We start from the raw sequence: 19,605 nt of genomic DNA, 5'->3' as shown, positions 1-19,605 counted from the left end.
CCGGCTTGATCTGGTGTTAGAAGACCCTCGACTAAGGGGGATATTCTTTTCAGTATAAGTCTCTCGTAGAGTTTATAGAGGGTGCAGAGCAAGGAAATCGGTCTGAAGTTTTTAGGGATGTTGGGGTCTTTATTGGGTTTCAGGAGAGCAACAACTTTGGCTCTTTTCCACTTTCTAGCTGCTTTTAATGATTTCAGGGAGCAGTTAAAAAGGGACAGAAGCCAGTGGAATGCTTTGGGTCCAAGATGTTTGAGAGAGCTGACCATCTCCTGATCAAACACCAGGAAACCTGCAGATGCTGGAAATTCAAGCAACACGCACAAAATGCTGGTGGAACACAGTGTTATGTGTGAAGCCAAGCAGAGCTGCAGAACAGATGCGGCTAATAAGAGAGAGAGAGACACATAATTCAGTACTGCACTGATACTGCCACCGACATTTCGCTTTGAACCTGAACTGCTCGTTTACACTCCTGCTGAGACAACAGGGAGTGGTGAAGGTTGATGGACAGGTGATACCCAATCGGGGGGAATAAAATAGCGGGTTTGCTAAGACACAGCAGACACGCCGCGAGACCCTGAAGAGAGCATCGTGCCACCACAAGTTGGTGGGAGTTTAAAGGACCGATTCGCGGGAATCGGCCAGAGGCTCACAGGGTGTACAGGAACGACCGGTGGGGACCAGGGGACCCTTGGCTGGATGATGGGTTCACCACGGAAATACAGTCACATCCGGAACGGAGAGGTCACAGTCGGTGACCACAACCGGACAGCGGTCACATCCGGAACGGAGGGGTCACAATCGGTGACCACAACCAGACAGCAGTCACATCCAGAACGGAGGGATCACAGGCGGTGACCACAACCGGACAGCGGTCACATCTGGAACGGAGGGATCACAGGCGGTGACCACAACCGGACAGCGGTCACATCCGGAACGGAGGGGTCACAATCGGTGACCACAACCAGACAGCAGTCACATCCAGAACGGAGGGATCACAGGCGGTGACCACAACCGGACAACGGTCACATCCAGAACGGAGGGGACACAGGCACTGACCACAACCGGACACCGGTCGCTTCCGCAACGGAGGGGTCACAGTCACAGACCACACCCGGACAACAGTCCCATCAGGAAAAGCGGGGTCACAGTCGGTGACCACAACCGGACAACGGTCACATCCGGAACGGAGGCGTCACAGGCGGTGACCACAACCGGACAACGGTCACATCCAGAACGGAGGGGTCACAGGCACTGACCACAACCGGACACCGGTCACATCCAGAACGGAGGGGTCACTGTCACTGACCACAACCGGACACCGGTCACACCCAGAACGGAGGGGTCACAGTCACTGACCACAACCGGACAACGGTCACATCCGGAACGGAGGGGTCACAGTCACTGACCACAACAGGACAACAGTCGCATCCAGAACAGAGGGGTCACAGTCGGTGACCACAACCGGACAACAGTTGATTCCGCAATGGAGGGGTCACAGTCACTGACCACACCCGGACAACGGTCGCATCAGGAAAAGAGGGGTCACAGTCGATGATCACAACCGGACAACGGTCACATCTGGAACGGTCACAGTCGGTGACCACAAATGGACAGCGGTTACATCCGGAACGGAGGGGTCACAGGCGGTGACCACAACCGGACAACGGTCGCATCCGGAACGGAGGGATGACAGTCGGTGACCACAACCGGACAACGGTCGCTTCCGCAACGGAGGGGTCACAGTCACTGACTACAACCGGACACCGGTCGCTTCCGCAATGGAGGGGTCACAGTCACAGACCACACCCGGACAACAGTCCCATCAGGAAAAGCGGGGTCACAGTCGGTGACCACAACTGGACAACGGTCACATCCGGAACGGAGGGGTCACAGGCAGTGACCACAACCGGACAGCGGTCACATCCGGTACGGAGGGATCACAGTCGGTGACTACAACCAGACAACTGATGCATCGGGAACGAAAGGGTCACAGCCGGTGACCACAACCGGACAACAGTCGCAACCGGAACGGAGAGGTCACAGTCAGTGACCACAACCGGACAACGGTCGCATCCGGAACGGAGGGGTCACTGTCACTGACCACAACCGGACACCGGTCACACCCGGAACGGAGGGGTCACAGTCACTGACCACAACCGGACAACGGTCACATCCGGAACAGAGGGGTCACAGTCACTGACCACAACAGGACAACAGTCGCATCCAGAACAGAGGGGTCACAGTCGGTGACCACAACCGGACAACGGTTGCTTCCGCAATGGAGGGGTCACAGTCACTGACCACACCCGGACAACGGTCGCATCAGGAAAAGAGGGGTCACAGTCGATGATCACAACCGGACAACGGTCACATCCGGAACGGAGGGGTCACAGGCGGTGACCACAACCGGACAGCGGTCACATCCGGAACGGAGGGATCACAGGCGGTGACCACAACCAGACAGCGGTCACATCCGGAACGGAGGGGTCACAATCGGTGACCACAACCGGACAGCGGTCACATCCAGAACGGAGAGATCACAGGCGGTGACCACAACCGGACAACGGTCACATCCAGAACGGAGTGGTCACAGGCACTGACCACAACCGGACAACAGTCGCATCTGCAACGGAGTGGTCACAGTCGGTGACCACAACCGGACAGCGGTCACATCCGGAATGGAGGGGTCACAGTCGGTGACCACAACCGTGCAAGACAACCACGGAAGCTTTGCCTGAAATTTCAGCTGTATCTCTCACTCTCTCTCCCCAACGGTACAAGTAACTCGAACTACACTAAACTGAACTGAACTCTGCTTCTCCTGAAGACTGATCATTTAACCCCTAGACTTCGATAGAGCTTGGCTGATTCTTAATCCCATACTTCTGTGTAGATATGTATATTATCATTGCTAACCTGTTACATGTATATCCTCGAGAGGGACGGGGAGGGGAGTGGTGAGAGGGACGGGGAGGGAGAGGGAGGGGTGAGAGGGACGGGGAGGGAGAGGGAGGGGGAGGAATAGGGGGTCAGGGGGTGGGGAGGGGAAGGGGGGAGGGGGGAGAGAAGGGGGTGAGAGGAAGGAATGAGAAAGGGGAAGAGCACCATTCCCTTGTCGAACTGCCTGCTAATCCTCAGACTCTGAGCTTGTACTGTGTGGGAATCCATCACTGCCCTTGATACCCAATCCTCTGTAACTCGACGTTCGCAGGCAGATGAATCTCAGGAATGTACATGCTGACATTCTGTATGTGTTCTTCAATAATAAATTTACTTTGAACTTTGAGATAAGATTTCAGAAGTGTATAAATATTTGCTTATTTGAACCAAAAGTCAGTTCAGACGCACAGTCACACTGCTTGATGTCCTCACGGTTGGCACAGAGATGCTTAACGATTCAGCCAAAGGAGCCATCACCCCATCCTGTCAGAAGGTGTGGCTGGTTGGGCCTCAGGCACCACGACACAGTGGGGGAGAACATTCAGAAATCGTCGTCGTCGCAGATGTCCAAGTAGACGTCGAAAGCCTCGCGGTTGCAGTTTCCGTCCGGGGTGAAGACATATTTGTGGAATGTCCCGTCCACGCAGATGGCTGGGGTGTTGGGGAAAGAGGGAGAGGAGAAGTTAGATTTGATCTGGATGTGGAATGCTGCACCGCGGAAGGGCCGGCGAGGAGAACACACCATCATTTACTGGTGAGATCTGCGCGGGGACGGAAGGCACATGTGGGCTCTGTGACCCCTCCTCCCTCCCCCACTCCCGTGGCCTGGACACCCACCTATGACGGAGTTGACGTTCTTGGAGCTGTTCCTGCCGAAGGCGCAGATACAGGCGCATTCCGCTGGCACAGTGAAACTGGCCAGGCTCCACTGGGAGTCCACATACTGTCCAATCACGGGCCCTACCTTGCCCACCCGTGCCAACCTGCCAACAGACAACACCGGGAAATACAAATGTTAGCTCCTCTCCCGTTTCACACATGAGAACTGCCAGCGGGTGCCAACTGCATCCACCACCAGCAGGTGACACAACAGACTGGCGGCCATATGCAGTGTCCGCTCACCATCAGCAGGTAATGGGACACACTGGCGGCCATATGCAGTGTCCACCCACCATCAACAGGTAATGGGACACACTGGCAGCCATATGCAGTGTTCACTCACCATCAGCAGGTAATGGGACACACTGGCGGCCATATGCAGTGTTCACTCACCATCAGCAGGTAATGGGACACACTGGCGGCCATATGCAGTGTTCACTCACCATCAGCAGGTAATGGGACACACTGGCGGCCATATGCAGTGTTCACTCACCATCAGCAGGTAATGGGACACACTGGCGGCCATATGCAGAGTTCACTCACCATCAGCAGGTAATGGGACACACTGGCGGCCATATGCAGTGTTCACTCACCATCAGCAGGTAATGGGACACACTGGTGGCCATATGCAGTGTCCACCCACCATCAGCAGGTAATGGGACACACTGGCGGCCATATGCAGTGTTCACTCACCATCAGCAGGTAATGGGACACACTGGCGGCCATATGCAGTGTTCACTCACCATCAGCAGGTAATGGGACACACTGGTGGCCATATGCAGTGTTCACTCACCATCAGCAGGTAATGGGACACACTGGCGGCCATATGCAGTGTTCACCTACCATCAGCAGGTAATGGGACACACTGGCGGCCATATGCAGTGTTCACTCCCATCAGCAGGTAATGGGACACACTGGTGGCCATATGCAGTGTTCACTCACCATCAGCAGGTAATGGGACACACTGGCGGCCATATGCAGTGTTCACCCATCAGCAGGTAATGGGACACACTGGCGGCCATATGCAGTGTTCACTCACCATCAGCAGGTAATGGGACACACTGGCGGCCATATGCAGTGTTCACCCATCAGCAGGTAATGGGACACACTGGCGGCCATATGCAGTGTCCACCCACCATCAACAGGTAATGGGACAAACTGGTGGACATATGCAGTATCCATTCAACATAAACACACCCTGGATTGGAAATTGAAAAGTCCATCCAGCATGAAGTAGTCATGAGGAAAATTGGTGGCCACTTCGAGTAACTGCCAACCATAGTTGTTCACTGGACAGACTGGCAGCCATTTGTAGTGTTCTTTCCATGTGACCAGATATTGGGGCAGACTGGTGGCCATTTGCAGTGTCTTTTCCATGTGAACAGATACTGGGACAGACTGGCGGTCGTTTGCAGTGCCCACCGTGAGCGGATGCAGCAACAGTCAATTCCCCCCTCCCTCCCTGCCAATATAAAAACCCACACCACAAGGCATGGGTGGCTGGACTCACGCTGAACGGCGATTCAGCCGGGTGTCCTTGAGGGCGAAGATATGTACGGTGCCCTTGTCACTGGAGGCACAAAGGAAGGAGGAGTCGTGGCTGAAGTTAATGCTGTGTGACAGGATCCCGGAGGCCAGGAGAGAAACAGAAATGGGGAGGTTAACACCAGGGTTGCACCACACATGCCCAAGCTCCCTCAGAAGGGAACCCACCTACCCCTTTGCTCTCTAATCAGTGCTAACACCACACAATGCTCTGCCCAGTGCCTCCATAACCCTACACCTCAGTACATATCCTCTCGCTTCACTTCTGTTCCCAATTTTTCACTCACTCACCTGCGGCACCCACCCTCAGGATTAATTCTTCCTGGTACACTGTTTCTAATGGGAATCCTTGATTTAATATTGGCTTCCAAAAAAGTACAACTTGAGATCATTAATCCTGCCTTTAGAGCATGTGATGGGACAGTATGGAGTGAGTTCCACTCTGTGTCTGACCCCGGGAGTGTGTGATGAGACGGTGTGGAGGGAGTTCCACTCTGTGTCTGATCCCAGGAGTGTGTGATGGGACAGTGTGGAGGGAGATTCACTCTGTGTCTGACCCCGGGAGTGTGTGATGTGATGGTGTGGAGGGAGATTCACTCTGTGTCTGACCCCGGGAGTGTGTGATGAGACGGTGTGGAGGGAGATTCACTCTGTGTATGACCCCAGGAGTGTGTGATGGGACAGTGTGGAGGGAGTTCCACTCTGTGTCTGACCCCAGGAGTGTGTGATGGGACAGTGTGGAGGGAGATTCACTCTGTGTCTGACCCCGGGAGTGTGTGATGTGATGGTGTGGAGGGAGATTCACTCTGTGTCTCACCCCGGGAGTGTGTGATGGGACGGTGTAAAGGGAGTTTCACTCTGTGTCTGACCCCGGGAGTGTGTGATGGGACAGTATGGAGTGAGTTCCACTCTGTGTCTGACCCCGGGAGTGTGGGATGGGACGGTGTGGAGGGAGTTCCACTCTGTGTCTGACCCCGGGAGTGTGTGATGGGACAGTATGGAGTGAGTTCCACTCTGTGTCTGACCCCGGGAGTGTGGGATGGGACAGTATGGAGGGAGCTTCACTCTGTGTCTGACCCTGGGGGAGGGGTGAGCTACTGCACTCTCACCAGTAAAGTGTGGCGGGATCTGTTCCTCTCCGAAGCTCCACCAGCTTCTCCTTGGTCTGTGTGTCGAAGAGGCGGATGAGGGTGCCCTGCAGACAAGTTGGTGTGAGGGTCAGAGAGTCACATAGAACATAGAATAGTCCAGCACAGTACAGGCCCTTCGGCCCACAATGTTGTGCTGACCCTCAAACCCTGCCTCCCATATCACCCCCCACCTTAAATTCCTCAATGTCCCTGTCTAGTAGTCACTAGTGTACCTGCCTCCACCTCCTACTCAGGCAGTGCATTCCACACACCAACCACTCTGAGTGAAAAACCTTCCTCTATCCCCCTTGAACTTCCCTCCCCTTACCTTGAAGCCATGTCCTCTTCTACTGAGCAGTGGTGCCCTGGGGAAGAGGCGCTGGCTATCCACTCTATCTATTCCTCTCACATCTTGTACACCTCTATCATGTCTCCTCTCATCCTGCTTCTCTCCAAAGAGTAAAGCCCTCGCTCCCTTAATCTCTGATCATAATCCATACTCTCTAAACCAGGCAGCATCCTGGTAAATCTCCTCTGTACCCTTTCCAATGCTTCCACATCCTTCCATAGTGAGGTGACCAGAACGGGACACAGTGCTCCAAGTGTGGCCTAACCAGTGTTTTATAGAGCTGCATCATTACCCCACGACTCTTAAACTCTATCCCTCGACTTATGAAAGCTAACACCCCATAAGCTTTCTTAACTACCCTATCTACCTGTGAGGCAACTTTCAGGGATCTGTGGACATGTACCCCCAGATCCCTCTACTCCTCCACACTACCAAGTATCCTGCCATTTACTTTGTACTTTACTCACACTTTGTCATCCCACATAAATCTCTCCGTTGCCATGATTATTGTGTGTGCGTGCGCTTGCGTGATTGTGTGTGTGTTTCTGTGCATTAGCGCGTCCACGTGGGGACATAAATGTTCCAGCACAAACATGTGCAACACTCGTATTAGAAGTTCACATGCGTATGTTTGTGGGGAGAGTGGGGGGAGAGGGAGAGAAGGGTGTGGAAGGCAGTAGGGGAAGGGGAAGAGGGAGAGACTGTGAAGAAGGAACTCACAGCGGGAGGGAGGCAATGGGAGAGGGAAAGGAACATTTGTGTGAGCTAGCACAGCTCTGGATACCAAGCGTTGCATGTGTGTGTCTCTCTCTCTCTCTCAGGAAGTCCGACTGACGAGTTGCTGCAAACTCCGGTAAACCCTTTACCTTTCTGGAGGCGGAGGCCACGACACTGCCCTGCTGGTTGAGGGCGACACAGGCAATCTCGCTCTGGTGGGCGTTGATGGTGAACGGCGCCGAAGAAGTGCCGGGCTTGGTGTTGGACAGGTCCTGTGGGGAGAGGGAGTCTTCAGTCTGCGGTGTGGGAGGGTGAGGGGTCCTACTGAGGGGGTGGTGCCGGACAGGGGGTGTCAGGGATAGAGAGGTTCTCAGGGCGAGGAGGATTGTTGGGGCAGGGAAGCCTCCCATCACCGAGGAGTGGTGCCTCTGCAATGTGGGGGCGGAAGGGGAAGTGGGCAATCCTGGATTCGGAGGAGGGATAGATGGAAGGGAAGCCAGAGAGCCCGGAAACAGAAGGGAGAGCATTCCAGAGGAGCCAAAGCCCAGTCCTTTGGGAAGGACGTATCTGAGATCGTCAGAGATTCAGAGCAGGGGGAGTCCAGATAGGAAGGGCTGAATGGGTGCAAAGAGAGAGGGGGCTGCTGAACGCGTCTGCAACACCAGCCCCAAGCCCACCGCCCCGAAAGGCAGGAGCCTTGGAGCGAAGAGAGGGGCGAGAATTCAGCCCCCGTGATGGAGGGCAGGGGAAGGGACGGGGGCTGCCCCACCACAGAACGGCAGTAGATCCTGTGGGGAGGGGGGCGGGTGACGTGCGCAAGGGTTCGTATGTAGTAAAGCATGCGAGGGTCACACACATGGGGGACACGAGCGAGAGAGGAGGGGAGGTTCACTCACCACCAGCTGCAGGCTGCCACATTTGTGCCCAGGGAAGACGAGGAGCTGTTTCTCGATACTGGGACAAAGGTCACACAGGCCTGCAGACAGAGAGGCAGTGAGCACGCTGGCAGGGGGTCACCCCCTTCCCCGACTGTCCTCACAAATGAGCTTCCACGTGCCCCGCAGCACCCTGGCCCGCAGTCTGGGGACGGAGGGGACATCTGGAGATTGAAGTGTGTCCGGCGGGAGGGCTCGCCCCCAAATAAATGCTCTCTGTTAACGGACTTAACAGGTGGGAGGGGGAGAGGGGAGAGGCGAGAGGGGGAGAGGAGGGGGAGAGGAGGGGGAGAGGAGGGGGAGGGGAGGGGGAGAGGAGGGAGGGGGGAGGGGAGGGGAGAGGGGAGAGGGGAGGGGGAGGGGGAAGGGAGAGGGGAGAGGGGAGAGGGGGGAGGGGAGAGGGGGGAGGGGAGAGGGGGGAGGGGGAGGGGGGAGGGGGAGAGGGGGGAGGGGGAGAGGGGGGAGGGGGAGAGGGGGAGGGGGAGGGGAGAGGGGGGAGGGGGAGAGGGGGGAGGGGGAGAGGGGGGAGGGGGAGAGGGGGGAGGGGGAGAGGGGGGATGGGGAGAGGGGGGAGAGGGGAGGGGGGAGAGGGGAGGGGGAGAGGGGGGAGGGGGAGAGGGGGGATGGGGAGAGGGGGGAGAGGGGAGGGGGGAGAGGGGAAGGGGGAGAGGGGAGGGGGAGAGGGGGAGGGAGGAGAGGCTGATATATCTACAATGTTGAGAAGATATTTGGCTGGTACATGGAGAGGAAATATTTCGATATTGGCCTGATGCAGGCCAGTGAGACTGTCTCGGAAAGGCCACTCAGCTGGCATGTACAGATTGGGCCTGAGGGTGTGATTCCGTGCGTTTCCTGGTGGAAACCCAGGGAGACCGTGCAAACTCGACACAGAGCGCACAAGGGCCGGGTGTCTGGAGCTCGACAGGAGCCGCGAGACCCACAGCACCGTGTGGAGGAACAGGCCGACTCACCACCTCAGTACTGCAACACAGTGGCCACACTGCACCAGACTGAGTGGCCACACTGCACCAGACTGAGAGGCCACACTGCACCAGACTGAGTGGCCACACTGCACCAGACTGAGAGGCCACACTGCACCAGACTGAGTGGCCACACTGCACCAGACTGAGTGGCCACACTGCACCAGACTGAGTGGCCACACTGCACCAGACTGAGTGGCCACACTGCACCAGACTGAGTGGCCACACTGCACCAGACTGAGAGGCCACACTGCACCAGACTGAGTGGCCACACTGCACCAGACTGACAGGCCACACTGCACCAGACTGAGAGGCCACACTGCACCAGACTGAGAGGCCACACTGCACCAGACTGAGAGGCCACACTGCACCAGACTGAGTGGCCACACTGCACCAGACTGAGTGGCCACACTGCACCAGACTGAGTGGCCACACTGCACCAGACTGAGTGGCCACACTGCACCAGACTGAGTGGCCACACTGCACCAGACTGAGTGGCCACACTGCACCAGACTGAGTGGCCACACTGCACCAGACTGAGAGGCCACACTGCACCAGACTGAGAGGCCACACTGCACCAGACTGAGTGGCCACACTGCACCAGACTGAGTGGCCACACTGCACCAGACTGAGTGGCCACACTGCACCAGACTGAGTGGCCACACTGCACCAGACTGAGAGGCCACACTGCACCAGACTGAGAGGCCACACTGCACCAGACTGAGTGGCCACACTGCACCAGACTGAGAGGCCACACTGCACCAGACTGAGTGGCCACACTGCACCAGACTGAGTGGCCACACTGCACCAGACTGAGTGGCCACACTGCACCAGACTGAGAGGCCACACTGCACCAGACTGAGAGGCCACACTGCACCAGACTGAGAGGCCACACTGCACCAGACTGAGAGGCCACACTGCACCAGACTGAGTGGCCACACTGCACCAGACTGAGTGGCCACACTGCACCAGACTGAGTGGCCACACTGCACCAGACTGAGTGGCCACACTGCACCAGACTGAGTGGCCACACTGCACCAGACTGACAGGCCACACTGCACCAGACTGAGAGGCCACACTGCACCAGACTGAGAGGCCACACTGCACCAGACTGAGTGGCCACACTGCACCAGACTGACAGGCCACACTGCACCAGACTGAGTGGCCACACTGCACCAGACTGAGTGGCCACACTGCACCAGACTGAGAGGCCACACTGCACCAGACTGACAGGCCACACTGCACCAGACTGAGTGGCCACACTGCACCAGACTGAGTGGCCACACTGCACCAGACTGAGTGGCCACACTGCACCAGACTGAGTGGCCACACTGCACCAGACTGAGTGGCCACACTGCACCAGACTGACAGGCCACACTGCACCAGACTGAGTGGCCACACTGCACCAGACTGACAGGCCACACTGCACCAGACTGAGAGGCCACACTGCACCAGACTGAGAGGCCACACTGCACCAGACTGAGTGGCCACACTGCACCAGACTGAGAGGCCACACTGCACCAGACTGAGTGGCCACACTGCACCAGACTGACAGGCCACACTGCACCAGACTGAGAGGCCACACTGCACCAGACTGAGTGGCCACACTGCACCAGACTGAGTGGCCACACTGCACCAGACTGAGTGGCCACACTGCACCAGACTGAGAGGCCACACTGCACCAGACTGAGTGGCCACACTGCACCAGACTGAGTGGCCACACTGCACCAGACTGAGAGGCCACACTGCACCAGACTGACAGGCCACACTGCACCAGACTGAGTGGCCACACTGCACCAGACTGAGTGGCCACACTGCACCAGACTGAGAGGCCACACTGCACCAGACTGAGAGGCCACACTGCACCAGACTGACAGGCCACACTGCACCAGACTGAGTGGCCACACTGCACCAGACTGACAGGCCACACTGCACCAGACTGAGTGGCCACACTGCACCAGACTGAGTGGCCACACTGCACCAGACTGAGAGGCCACACTGCACCAGACTGACAGGCCACACTGCACCAGACTGAGTGGCCACACTGCACCAGACTGAGTGGCCACACTGCACCAGACTGAGTGGCCACACTGCACCAGACTGACAGGCCACACTGCACCAGACTGAGAGGCCACACTGCACCAGACTGAGTGGCCACACTGCACCAGACTGAGTGGCCACACTGCACCAGACTGAGTGGCCACACTGCACCAGACTGAGTGGCCACACTGCACCAGACTGAGTGGCCACACTGCACCAGACTGAGTGGCCACACTGCACCAGACTGAGTGGCCACACTGCACCAGACTGAGTGGCCACACTGCACCAGACTGAGTGGCCACACTGCACCAGACTGAGAGGCCACACTGCACCAGACTGAGTGGCCACACTGCACCAGACTGAGTGGCCACACTGCACCAGACTGAGTGGCCACACTGCACCAGACTGAGTGGCCACACTGCACCAGACTGACAGGCCACACTGCACCAGACTGAGAGGCCACACTGCACCAGACTGACAGGCCACACTGCACCAGACTGAGTGGCCACACTGCACCAGACTGAGAGGCCACACTGCTCCAGACTGAGTGGCCACACTGCACCAGACTGTCGCATTCTTTCTTGCAAAAACAAAATGACCAGATGCTTTCACAAACGTCTCCAGTTTTAAGCATCCCAGCTGGACGGCAGCCCGGATTCGTAGGAAAGCAACGAGCGACAGAAATTCGTGCACTCAGCCCGATACCCCCTCCCCACCATCTGTAACATCTACAGGAGGCACTGCCTCAGGAAGGCAACGTCCATCAGTAAAGCACTCTAGCACCTGGGCTGGGCCGTCTGCTCCTTTACACTACAAGGCACAGGTGCAGACCCAGGCCATTCAGCCCATCCAGTATGGTCCACCCCTCATAGTTAACTTACTATACCTCTCAACCCATTCCCCTGCCTTCCCCTCGTACGTGGAGGTTGACAGGCACTGAATTAGTGAGGGCATCGAAGGAGAAAGCAGGAGAATGGGGCTGAGACGGAAAATAAATCCGCCATGATGGAATGGTGAAGCAGACTAGATGGGCCAAATGGCCAGATTCTGTACGCAAGACTTACGGGCGTGGGTCACACTCCTGACCCGTTGTGCGGAGGCTGCGGGGGGGAAAGGAAGTGGGTCTCTCAGCCCAGGGACACGTTAACGATGGACTGCCACTTACCTCTGGGGTTGTCACGGGTGTCGAACTCGAAGAGCTTGTTGGGGTTGTCGGGGAACGTGTACACGTAGATCCTGTGGCTGAGAATAACGATGATCCTGGGGGGGGAAGGTCAGAGGCAGGTTGTGAGGGAGGGCGGCAGAGACAAACAGGAGACCTGTGATCGAGAAACCGTTGCTGCAGGAAGAGGAGGGGCAAAGGCCTCGTGAGGTAATTGGCAGGGGCAAATAAAAGGACAGGTAACGGAAGAGGAGCGGCCAGTGGTGTGAGTGGAGCATTGAGGCTTTGGCTCGAGAAGCTGAGGGCGAGCTTGCTCCGTGAGGTAAGGCCGAATAAGCTCCTTTCATTAATTTAATTAACTTAGAAGTAGGTAATGGAGGAGCAGTTAGGGCAGTCGAGTGCTCTGTTTGCAGGATGTGGGAAGTCAGGGCGGGCACAATTGTCCCTGATGACTAGACCATCCAGCTGCAGCTCCTGACAAACCGAGTTAGGGAACTGGAGCTGGAGCTGGATGAACTTTGGATCATTCGTGAGGCAGGGGCAGAAATAGACAGGAGTTTCAGGGAGATAGTCACCCCTAGGAGTCAGCAGACAGGTAGTTGGGTGACTATCGGGAGAGGGAAGGGGAACAGTCATAAAGAACAGAGCACCCCTCTGGCCGTTCCCATCAATAATAAGTATACTCTTTTGGATGCTGTTGGTGGGGAGGACCTATCAGGGACAAGTTATAGTGGTCGCGTCTCTGGCACCGAGACTGGACCCTCAGCTCAGAAGGGAAGGAGGGAAAAGAGGAGAGCAGTAGTGATAGGGGATTCGGTAGTTAGGGGGACAAATAAGAGATTCTGTGGAAAAGATCGAGAATCCCAGATGGTCTGTTGCCTCCCTGGTGCCAGGGTCCACGATACCTCGGATCATGTTCTCAGTATTCTCAGGACGATGAGCAGCCAGATGTCGTGGTCCATGTAGGACTAATGAGGTAGATAGGAAGGAGGAGGAGGTCCTGCAAAGAGAGTTTAGGGAGCTAGGAGCAAAGTGGAATGACAGGACCTCCAGGGTTGCAGCCTCAGGATTGCTTCCCGTGCCACGTGCTAGTGAGGCTAGAAATAGGGAGATAATGCAGCTAAATATGTGGCTAAGGAGTTGGTGCAGGAGGGAGGGCTTCATGCTTCTGGACAATTGGGCCTCGTTCCAAGGAAGGTGGGATCTGTTCCGACGGGACGGGTTGCATCTGAACCGGAGGGGGACTAACATCCTTGCAGGAAGGTTTGCTAGTGCTGCTCCGGAGGGTTTAAACTAGATTTGCAGGGGGAGGGGAACCAGAGTGTTAGAGCAAATAGTGAGGTGGGGGAGGATAAAGGTCATTCAAGGACTGCTTGTGTGGACAGAAATCAAAGGTTTGTATGTGATAGAAATGTTCTCAGGTTCCAAACTGAACAGACGGGGGAAGAGACGTCTGACTCTCAAATAGAGGAAACTAGGAGACAGTGCGAGAGGGAGGATAGGCGGGTGATAGAGAAGGGACGAGCAGAGACAAAAGGCAAGGAGTGTTGTGAACATAGCGGATGAGCTTAGAGCGTGGATCAGTACTTAGAGATATGATGTGGTGGCCATTAGAGACTTGAATAGCTCAGGGACAGGAATGGTTACTTCAAGTGCTGGGTTTTAGATGTTTCAGAAAGGACAGGGAGGGAGGCAAAAGAGGTGGGGGTGTGGCACTGTTGATCAGAGATAGTGTCGCGGCTGCAGAAAAGGTGGACGCCATGGAGGGATTGTCTACGGAGTCTCTGTGGGTGGAGGTTAGGAACAGAAAGGGGTCAATAACTTTACTGGGTGTTTTTTATAGGCCGCCCAATAGTAACAGGGACGTTGAGGAGCAGATAGGGAGACAGATCGTTGGAAAGGTGTAAGAAGAACAGAGTTGTTGTGATGGGAGATTTTAATTTCCCAAATATCAATTGGCATCTCCCTAGTGTGAGGGATTTAGATGGGGTAGAGTTTGTTACGTGTGTCCAAGAAGGTTTCTTGACATTATAAGTCAATAATAAGGAGATAGTGATCATAATTCTATCTCCTTTACCATAGCATTGGAGAGAGATAGGAACAGACAAGTTAGAAAAGCGTTTAATTGCAGCAAGGGGAATTATGAGGCTATCAGGCAGGAAATTGGAAGCTTAAATTGGAAACAGATGTTCTCCAGAAAAAGTACTGCAGAAAAGTGGCAAATGCTCAGGGAATATTTGTGTGAAGTTCTGCATAGGTATGTTCCAATGAGACAGGGAATTTATGGTAGGGTGCAGAAACCGTGGTGTACAAAGGCTGTAATAAATCTAGTCAAGAGGAAAAGAAAACCTTACAAAAGGTTCGAGAGGAAGGTAATGCTAGAGATCTAGAAGATTATAAGGCTAACAGGAAGGAGCTTAAGAAGGAAATTAGGAGAGCCAGAAGGGGCCATGAGAAGGCCTTGGTGAGCAGGATTAGGGAAAACCCCAAGGCATTCTACAGTATGTGAAGAGCAAGAGGATAAGACGTGAAAGAATAGGACCTATCAAATGTGAGAGTGGGAAAGTGTGTATGGAACTGGAGGAAAGAGCAGCGTACTTAATTAATAATTTACTTCAGTATTCACTACGGCAAAGGCTCGGTGACAACAGTGACGACTTGCAGCAGATTGAAAAGCTTGAGCATGAAGATATTAAGAAAGAGGATGTGCTGGAGCTTTTGGAAAGCATCAAGTTGGATAAGTCACCGGGCCCGGATGAGATTTACTCAAGGCGAGGGAGGTGATTGCTGAGCCTCTGGCATCATCAGTGGGGAAGGGGGAGGTTCCAGAGGATTGGAGGGTTGTGGATGTTGTTCCTTTATTCATAAAAGGGGAGTAGAGATAGCCCAGGAAATTATAGACCAGTGAGTCTTACCTCAGTGGTTGGTAAGTTGATGGAGAAGATCCTGAGAGGCAGGATTTATGAACATTTGGTGAGGTATAAAATGATTAGGAATAGTCAACATGTTGTGCCTAATGAGCCTGATTGAATTTTTTGAGGATGTGACTAAACACATTGATGAAGAAAGAGCAGTAGATGTAGTGTATATGGATTTCAGCAAAGCATTTGATAAGGTACCCCATGCAAGGCTTATTGAGAAAGTAAGGAGGCATGGGATCCAAGGGGACGTTGCTTTGTGGATCCAGAACTGGCTTGCCTGCAAAAAGCAGAGTGCTTGTAGACCGGTCATATTCTGCATGGAGATCGGTCACCAGTGGAGTGCCTCAGGGATCTGTTCTGGGATCCCTACTCTTCGTGATTTTTATAAATGCTGTTGGATGAGGAAGTGGAGGGATGGGTTATTAAATTTGCTGATGACACAAAGGTTGGAGATGTTGCGGATAGCATGAAGGGCTGTCACAGGTTACAGCGGGACTTTGATAAGATGCAAAATATGGGCTGAGAAGTGGCAGATGGAGTTCAACTCAGATAAGCGTGAGGTGGTTCATTTTGGTAGGTCAAATACGATGGCAGAATACAGTATTAATGGTAGTGTGGAGGATCAGAGGGATCTTGGGGTCTGAGTCCAAAGGACGCTCAAAGCTGCTGCGCAGGTTGACTCTGGTTAAGAAGGTGTACGGTGTATTGGCCTTCATCAATCGTGGAATTGAACTTAGGAGCCGAGAGGTAATGTCGCAGCTATATAGGACCCTGGTCAGACCCCACGGAGTTCTGTGCTCAGTTTTGGTCGCCTCACTACAGGAAGGAGTTCACAACAGTGAACTCAGCCATTTCTCCTGGGAGCGAAGGAGGATGAAAAGTGGCCTGATAGAGGTGTATAAGATGATGAGAGGCATCGATCGTGTGGATAGTCAGAGGCTTTTTCCCAGGGCTGAAATGGTTCTCACAAAAGGACACAGGTTTAAGGTGCTGGGGAGAACGTACAGAGGAGATGTCAGGGGTACGATTTTTACTCAGAGAGTGGTGAGTGTGTGGAACGGGCTGCCGGTTGACGGAGGAGGTGGATACGATAGGGTCTTTAAGAGACTTTCAGATAGGTACATGGAGCTTAGTGAAACAGAGGGCTATGGGTAAGCCTGGTAATTTCTAACCGAGGGACATGATCAGCACATATGGGCCGAAGGGCCTGTATTGTGCTGCAGGTTTCCTATGTTTCTAAGTAGTGAGTGTCAGGCAGACACCATGGAACACGACATCCCACCAGCCCCAGGATCAGAAGGAGTTCCTGGACTGGACCGTGTCGGCCCTGGGAGGGGGGAGACAGGCTGAGCACAGCGCAGAGTCCTTACTTGTCGTGACGCAGGCGAATGGCGAGCACCGGCTTAGTGAACGTGAATTCCAACACCAGCTTCTCTCTCGAGTCCTTCGCTTCCCGGGCATCGTCCCACACCAGCACTGGGGAGGGGGCAGAACGGAGAGGGGGTAATCCCGGGCAACGTCCCACACCGGCACTGGGGAGTGGGCAGAACGGAGAGGGGGTAATCCCTGGCATCGTCCCACACCAGCACTGGGGAGGGTGCAGAACGGAGAGGGGGTAATTCCGGGCATCGTCACACACCAGCACTGGGGAGGGGGCAGAACGGAGAATGGGTAATCCCGGGCATCGTCCCACACCAGCACTGGGGAGGGGGCAGAAAGGAGAGGGGGTAATCCCCGGCATCGTCCCACACCAGCACTGGGGAGGGGGCAGAACGGAGAGGGGGTAATCCTGGGCATCGTCCCACACCAGCACGAGGGAGGGGGCAGAACGGAGAGGGGGTAATCCCGGGCATCGTCCCACACCAGCACTGGGGAGGGGGCAGAACGGAGAGGGGGTAATCCCGGGCATCGTCCCACACCAGCACTGGGGAGGGGGCAGAACGGAGAGGGGTAATCCCGGGCATCGTCCCACACCAGTACTGGGGAGGGGGCAGAACGGAGAGGGGGTAATCCCGGGCATCGTCCCACACCAGCACTGGGGAGGGGGCAGAACGGAGAGGGGGTAATTCCGGGCATCGTCACACACCAGCACTGGGGAGGGGGCAGAACGGAGAATGGGTAATCCCGGGCATCGTCCCACACCAGCACTGGGGAGGGGGCAGAAAGGAGAGGGGGTAATCCCCGGCATCGTCCCACACCAGCACTGGGGAGGGGGCAGAACGGAGAGGGGGTAATCCTGGGCATCGTCCCACACCAGCACTGGGGAGGGGGCAGAACGGAGAAGGGGTAATCCCAGGTATCGTCCCACACCAGCACTAGGGAGGGGGCAGAACGGAGAGGGGGTAATCCCGGGCATCGTCCCACACCAGCACTGGGGAGGGGGCAGAACGGAGAGGGGGTAATCCCGGGCATCGTCCCACACCAGCACTGGGGAGGGGGCAGAACGGAGAGGGGGTAATCCCGGGCATCGTCCCACACCAGCTCTGGGGAGGGGGCAGAACGGAGAGGGGGTAATCCTGGGAGTGAGCAATGGTGCTGAGGGAAATTCACTCTGTGTCTGGCCCCCGAAGTGTGTGATGGGACGGTGTGGAGGGAAATTCACTCTGTGTCTAATCCCGGGACCTTGTGATGGGAAGGTGTGGAGGGAGATTCATTCTGTGCCTGACCCGGGAGTGTGCGACGGGAAGGTGTGGAGGGAGCTTCAGTCTGTCTCTGACCGCGGGAGTGTGTGATGGTCGGTGTGCAGGGACAGTCATTCTGTGTATGACCCCAGGAGTGAGTGATGGGAAGGTGTGGAGGGAGATTCACTCTGTCTCTGAACCCGGGAGTGTGTGATGGGACAGTGTGGAGGGAGATTCACTCTGTGTCTAACCCCGACAGTCTGTGATGGGACAGTGTGGAGGGAGATTCACTCTGTGTCTAACCCCGGGAGTGTGTGATGGGACAACGTGGATGGAGTTTCACTCAGTGTCTGACCCCGGGAGTGTGTGATGGGACGGTGTGGAGGGCGATTCACTCTGTGCCTGACACGGGAGTGTGTGATGGGACGGTGTGGAGGGAGATTCATTCTGTGTCTAACCCCGGGAGTCTGTGATGGGGCGGAGTGGAGTGAGCGCTGCCTGGTGTCTGACCCCGGGAGTGTGTGATGGGATGGTGTGGAGGGAGCTTCACTCTGTGACTGACCCCGGGAGTGAGTGATGGGACGGTGTAGAGGGAGATTCAGTCTGTAACTGACCCCGGGAGTTTCTGATGAGACGGTGTGGAGCGAGTTTCACTCTGTGTCTGACCTCGGGAGTGTGTGATGGGATGGTGTGGAGGGAGATTCACTCTGTTTCTGACCCCGGGAGTGAGTGATGGGACAGTGCAGAGGGATTTTCACTCTGTGACTGACCCCGGGAGTGTCTGATGGGATGTTGTGGAGGGAGCTTCACTCTGTGTCTGAACCCGGGAGTGAGTGATGGGACAGTGTGGAGGGAGATTCACTCTGTGTCTAACCCCGGGAGTGTGTGATGGGACAATGTGGAGGGAGTTTCACTCCGTGTCTGACCCCGAGAGTCTGTAATGGGACGGTGTGGAGTGAGCGCTACCAGGTGTCTGACGCCGGGAGTGCGTGATGGGGCGAAGTGGATGGAGTTGCGCTCTGTGTCTAACCCAGGGAGTGTGTGATGGTACGATGTGGATGATGTTTCACTCTGAGTCTGACCCCGGGATTGTGTGATGGGACGATGTGGAGGGAGCTTTGCTCTCTATCTGACCGTGGGTGTGTGTGATGGGACAGTGTGGAGGGAGCTTCAGTCTGTCTCTGACGCTCGGAGTGTGTGATAGTGCGGTGTGGAGGGAGATTCACTCAGTGTCTGACCCCGGGAGTGTGTGATGGGACGGTGTGGAGGGAGTTTCACTCCGTGTCTGACCCCGACAGTCTGTGATGGGACGGTGTGGAGTGAGTGCTACCTGGTGTCTGACCCCGGGAGTGCGTGATGGGGCGATGTTGATGGAGTTTCACT

At 55.6% G+C, this 19,605-nt stretch overlaps 1 protein-coding gene across 1 annotated transcript; it reads right to left on the bottom strand.

The window, feature by feature from the left end:
• Window positions 1-3,255: 3,255 nt before the first annotated feature.
• wdr45 (WD repeat domain 45) lies at window positions 3,256-17,189 on the bottom strand. Its single transcript, XM_059958521.1, has 8 exons — window positions 16,972-17,189; window positions 12,684-12,778; window positions 8,460-8,539; window positions 7,713-7,835; window positions 6,477-6,562; window positions 5,333-5,434; window positions 3,781-3,926; window positions 3,256-3,594 (listed from the first exon to the last, which is right to left on the bottom strand). The coding sequence occupies exons 1-8, from the start codon at window positions 17,172-17,174 to the stop codon at window positions 3,485-3,487; spliced, it is 945 nt and encodes a 314-aa protein (XP_059814504.1). The 5' UTR covers window positions 17,175-17,189; the 3' UTR covers window positions 3,256-3,484.
• Between the last annotated feature and the right edge of the window lie 2,416 nt (window positions 17,190-19,605).

Source organism: Hypanus sabinus, unplaced genomic scaffold (genome assembly GCF_030144855.1).
Source record: "Hypanus sabinus isolate sHypSab1 unplaced genomic scaffold, sHypSab1.hap1 scaffold_1071, whole genome shotgun sequence".
Classification (NCBI taxonomy): domain Eukaryota; kingdom Metazoa; phylum Chordata; class Chondrichthyes; order Myliobatiformes; family Dasyatidae; genus Hypanus; species Hypanus sabinus.
The sequence above is the reverse complement of the archived record's forward strand: the minus strand, read 5'-3'. Positions and strand labels throughout refer to the sequence as shown.

Coding starts and splice junctions, on each gene's coding strand:
- wdr45 (XM_059958521.1), bottom strand. CDS start 17,174: ATGCCAGGGATTACCCCCTCTCCGTTCTGCCCACTCCCCAGTGCCGGT. Junction 8,540..12,683: donor CACCCGTGACAACCCCAGAG/GTAAGTGGCAGT, acceptor CTCTGTCTGCAG/GCCTGTGTGACCTTTGTCCC. Junction 3,927..5,332: donor CGGCTGAATCGCCGTTCAGC/GTGAGTCCAGCC, acceptor GTCTGTTGGCAG/GTTGGCACGGGTGGGCAAGG.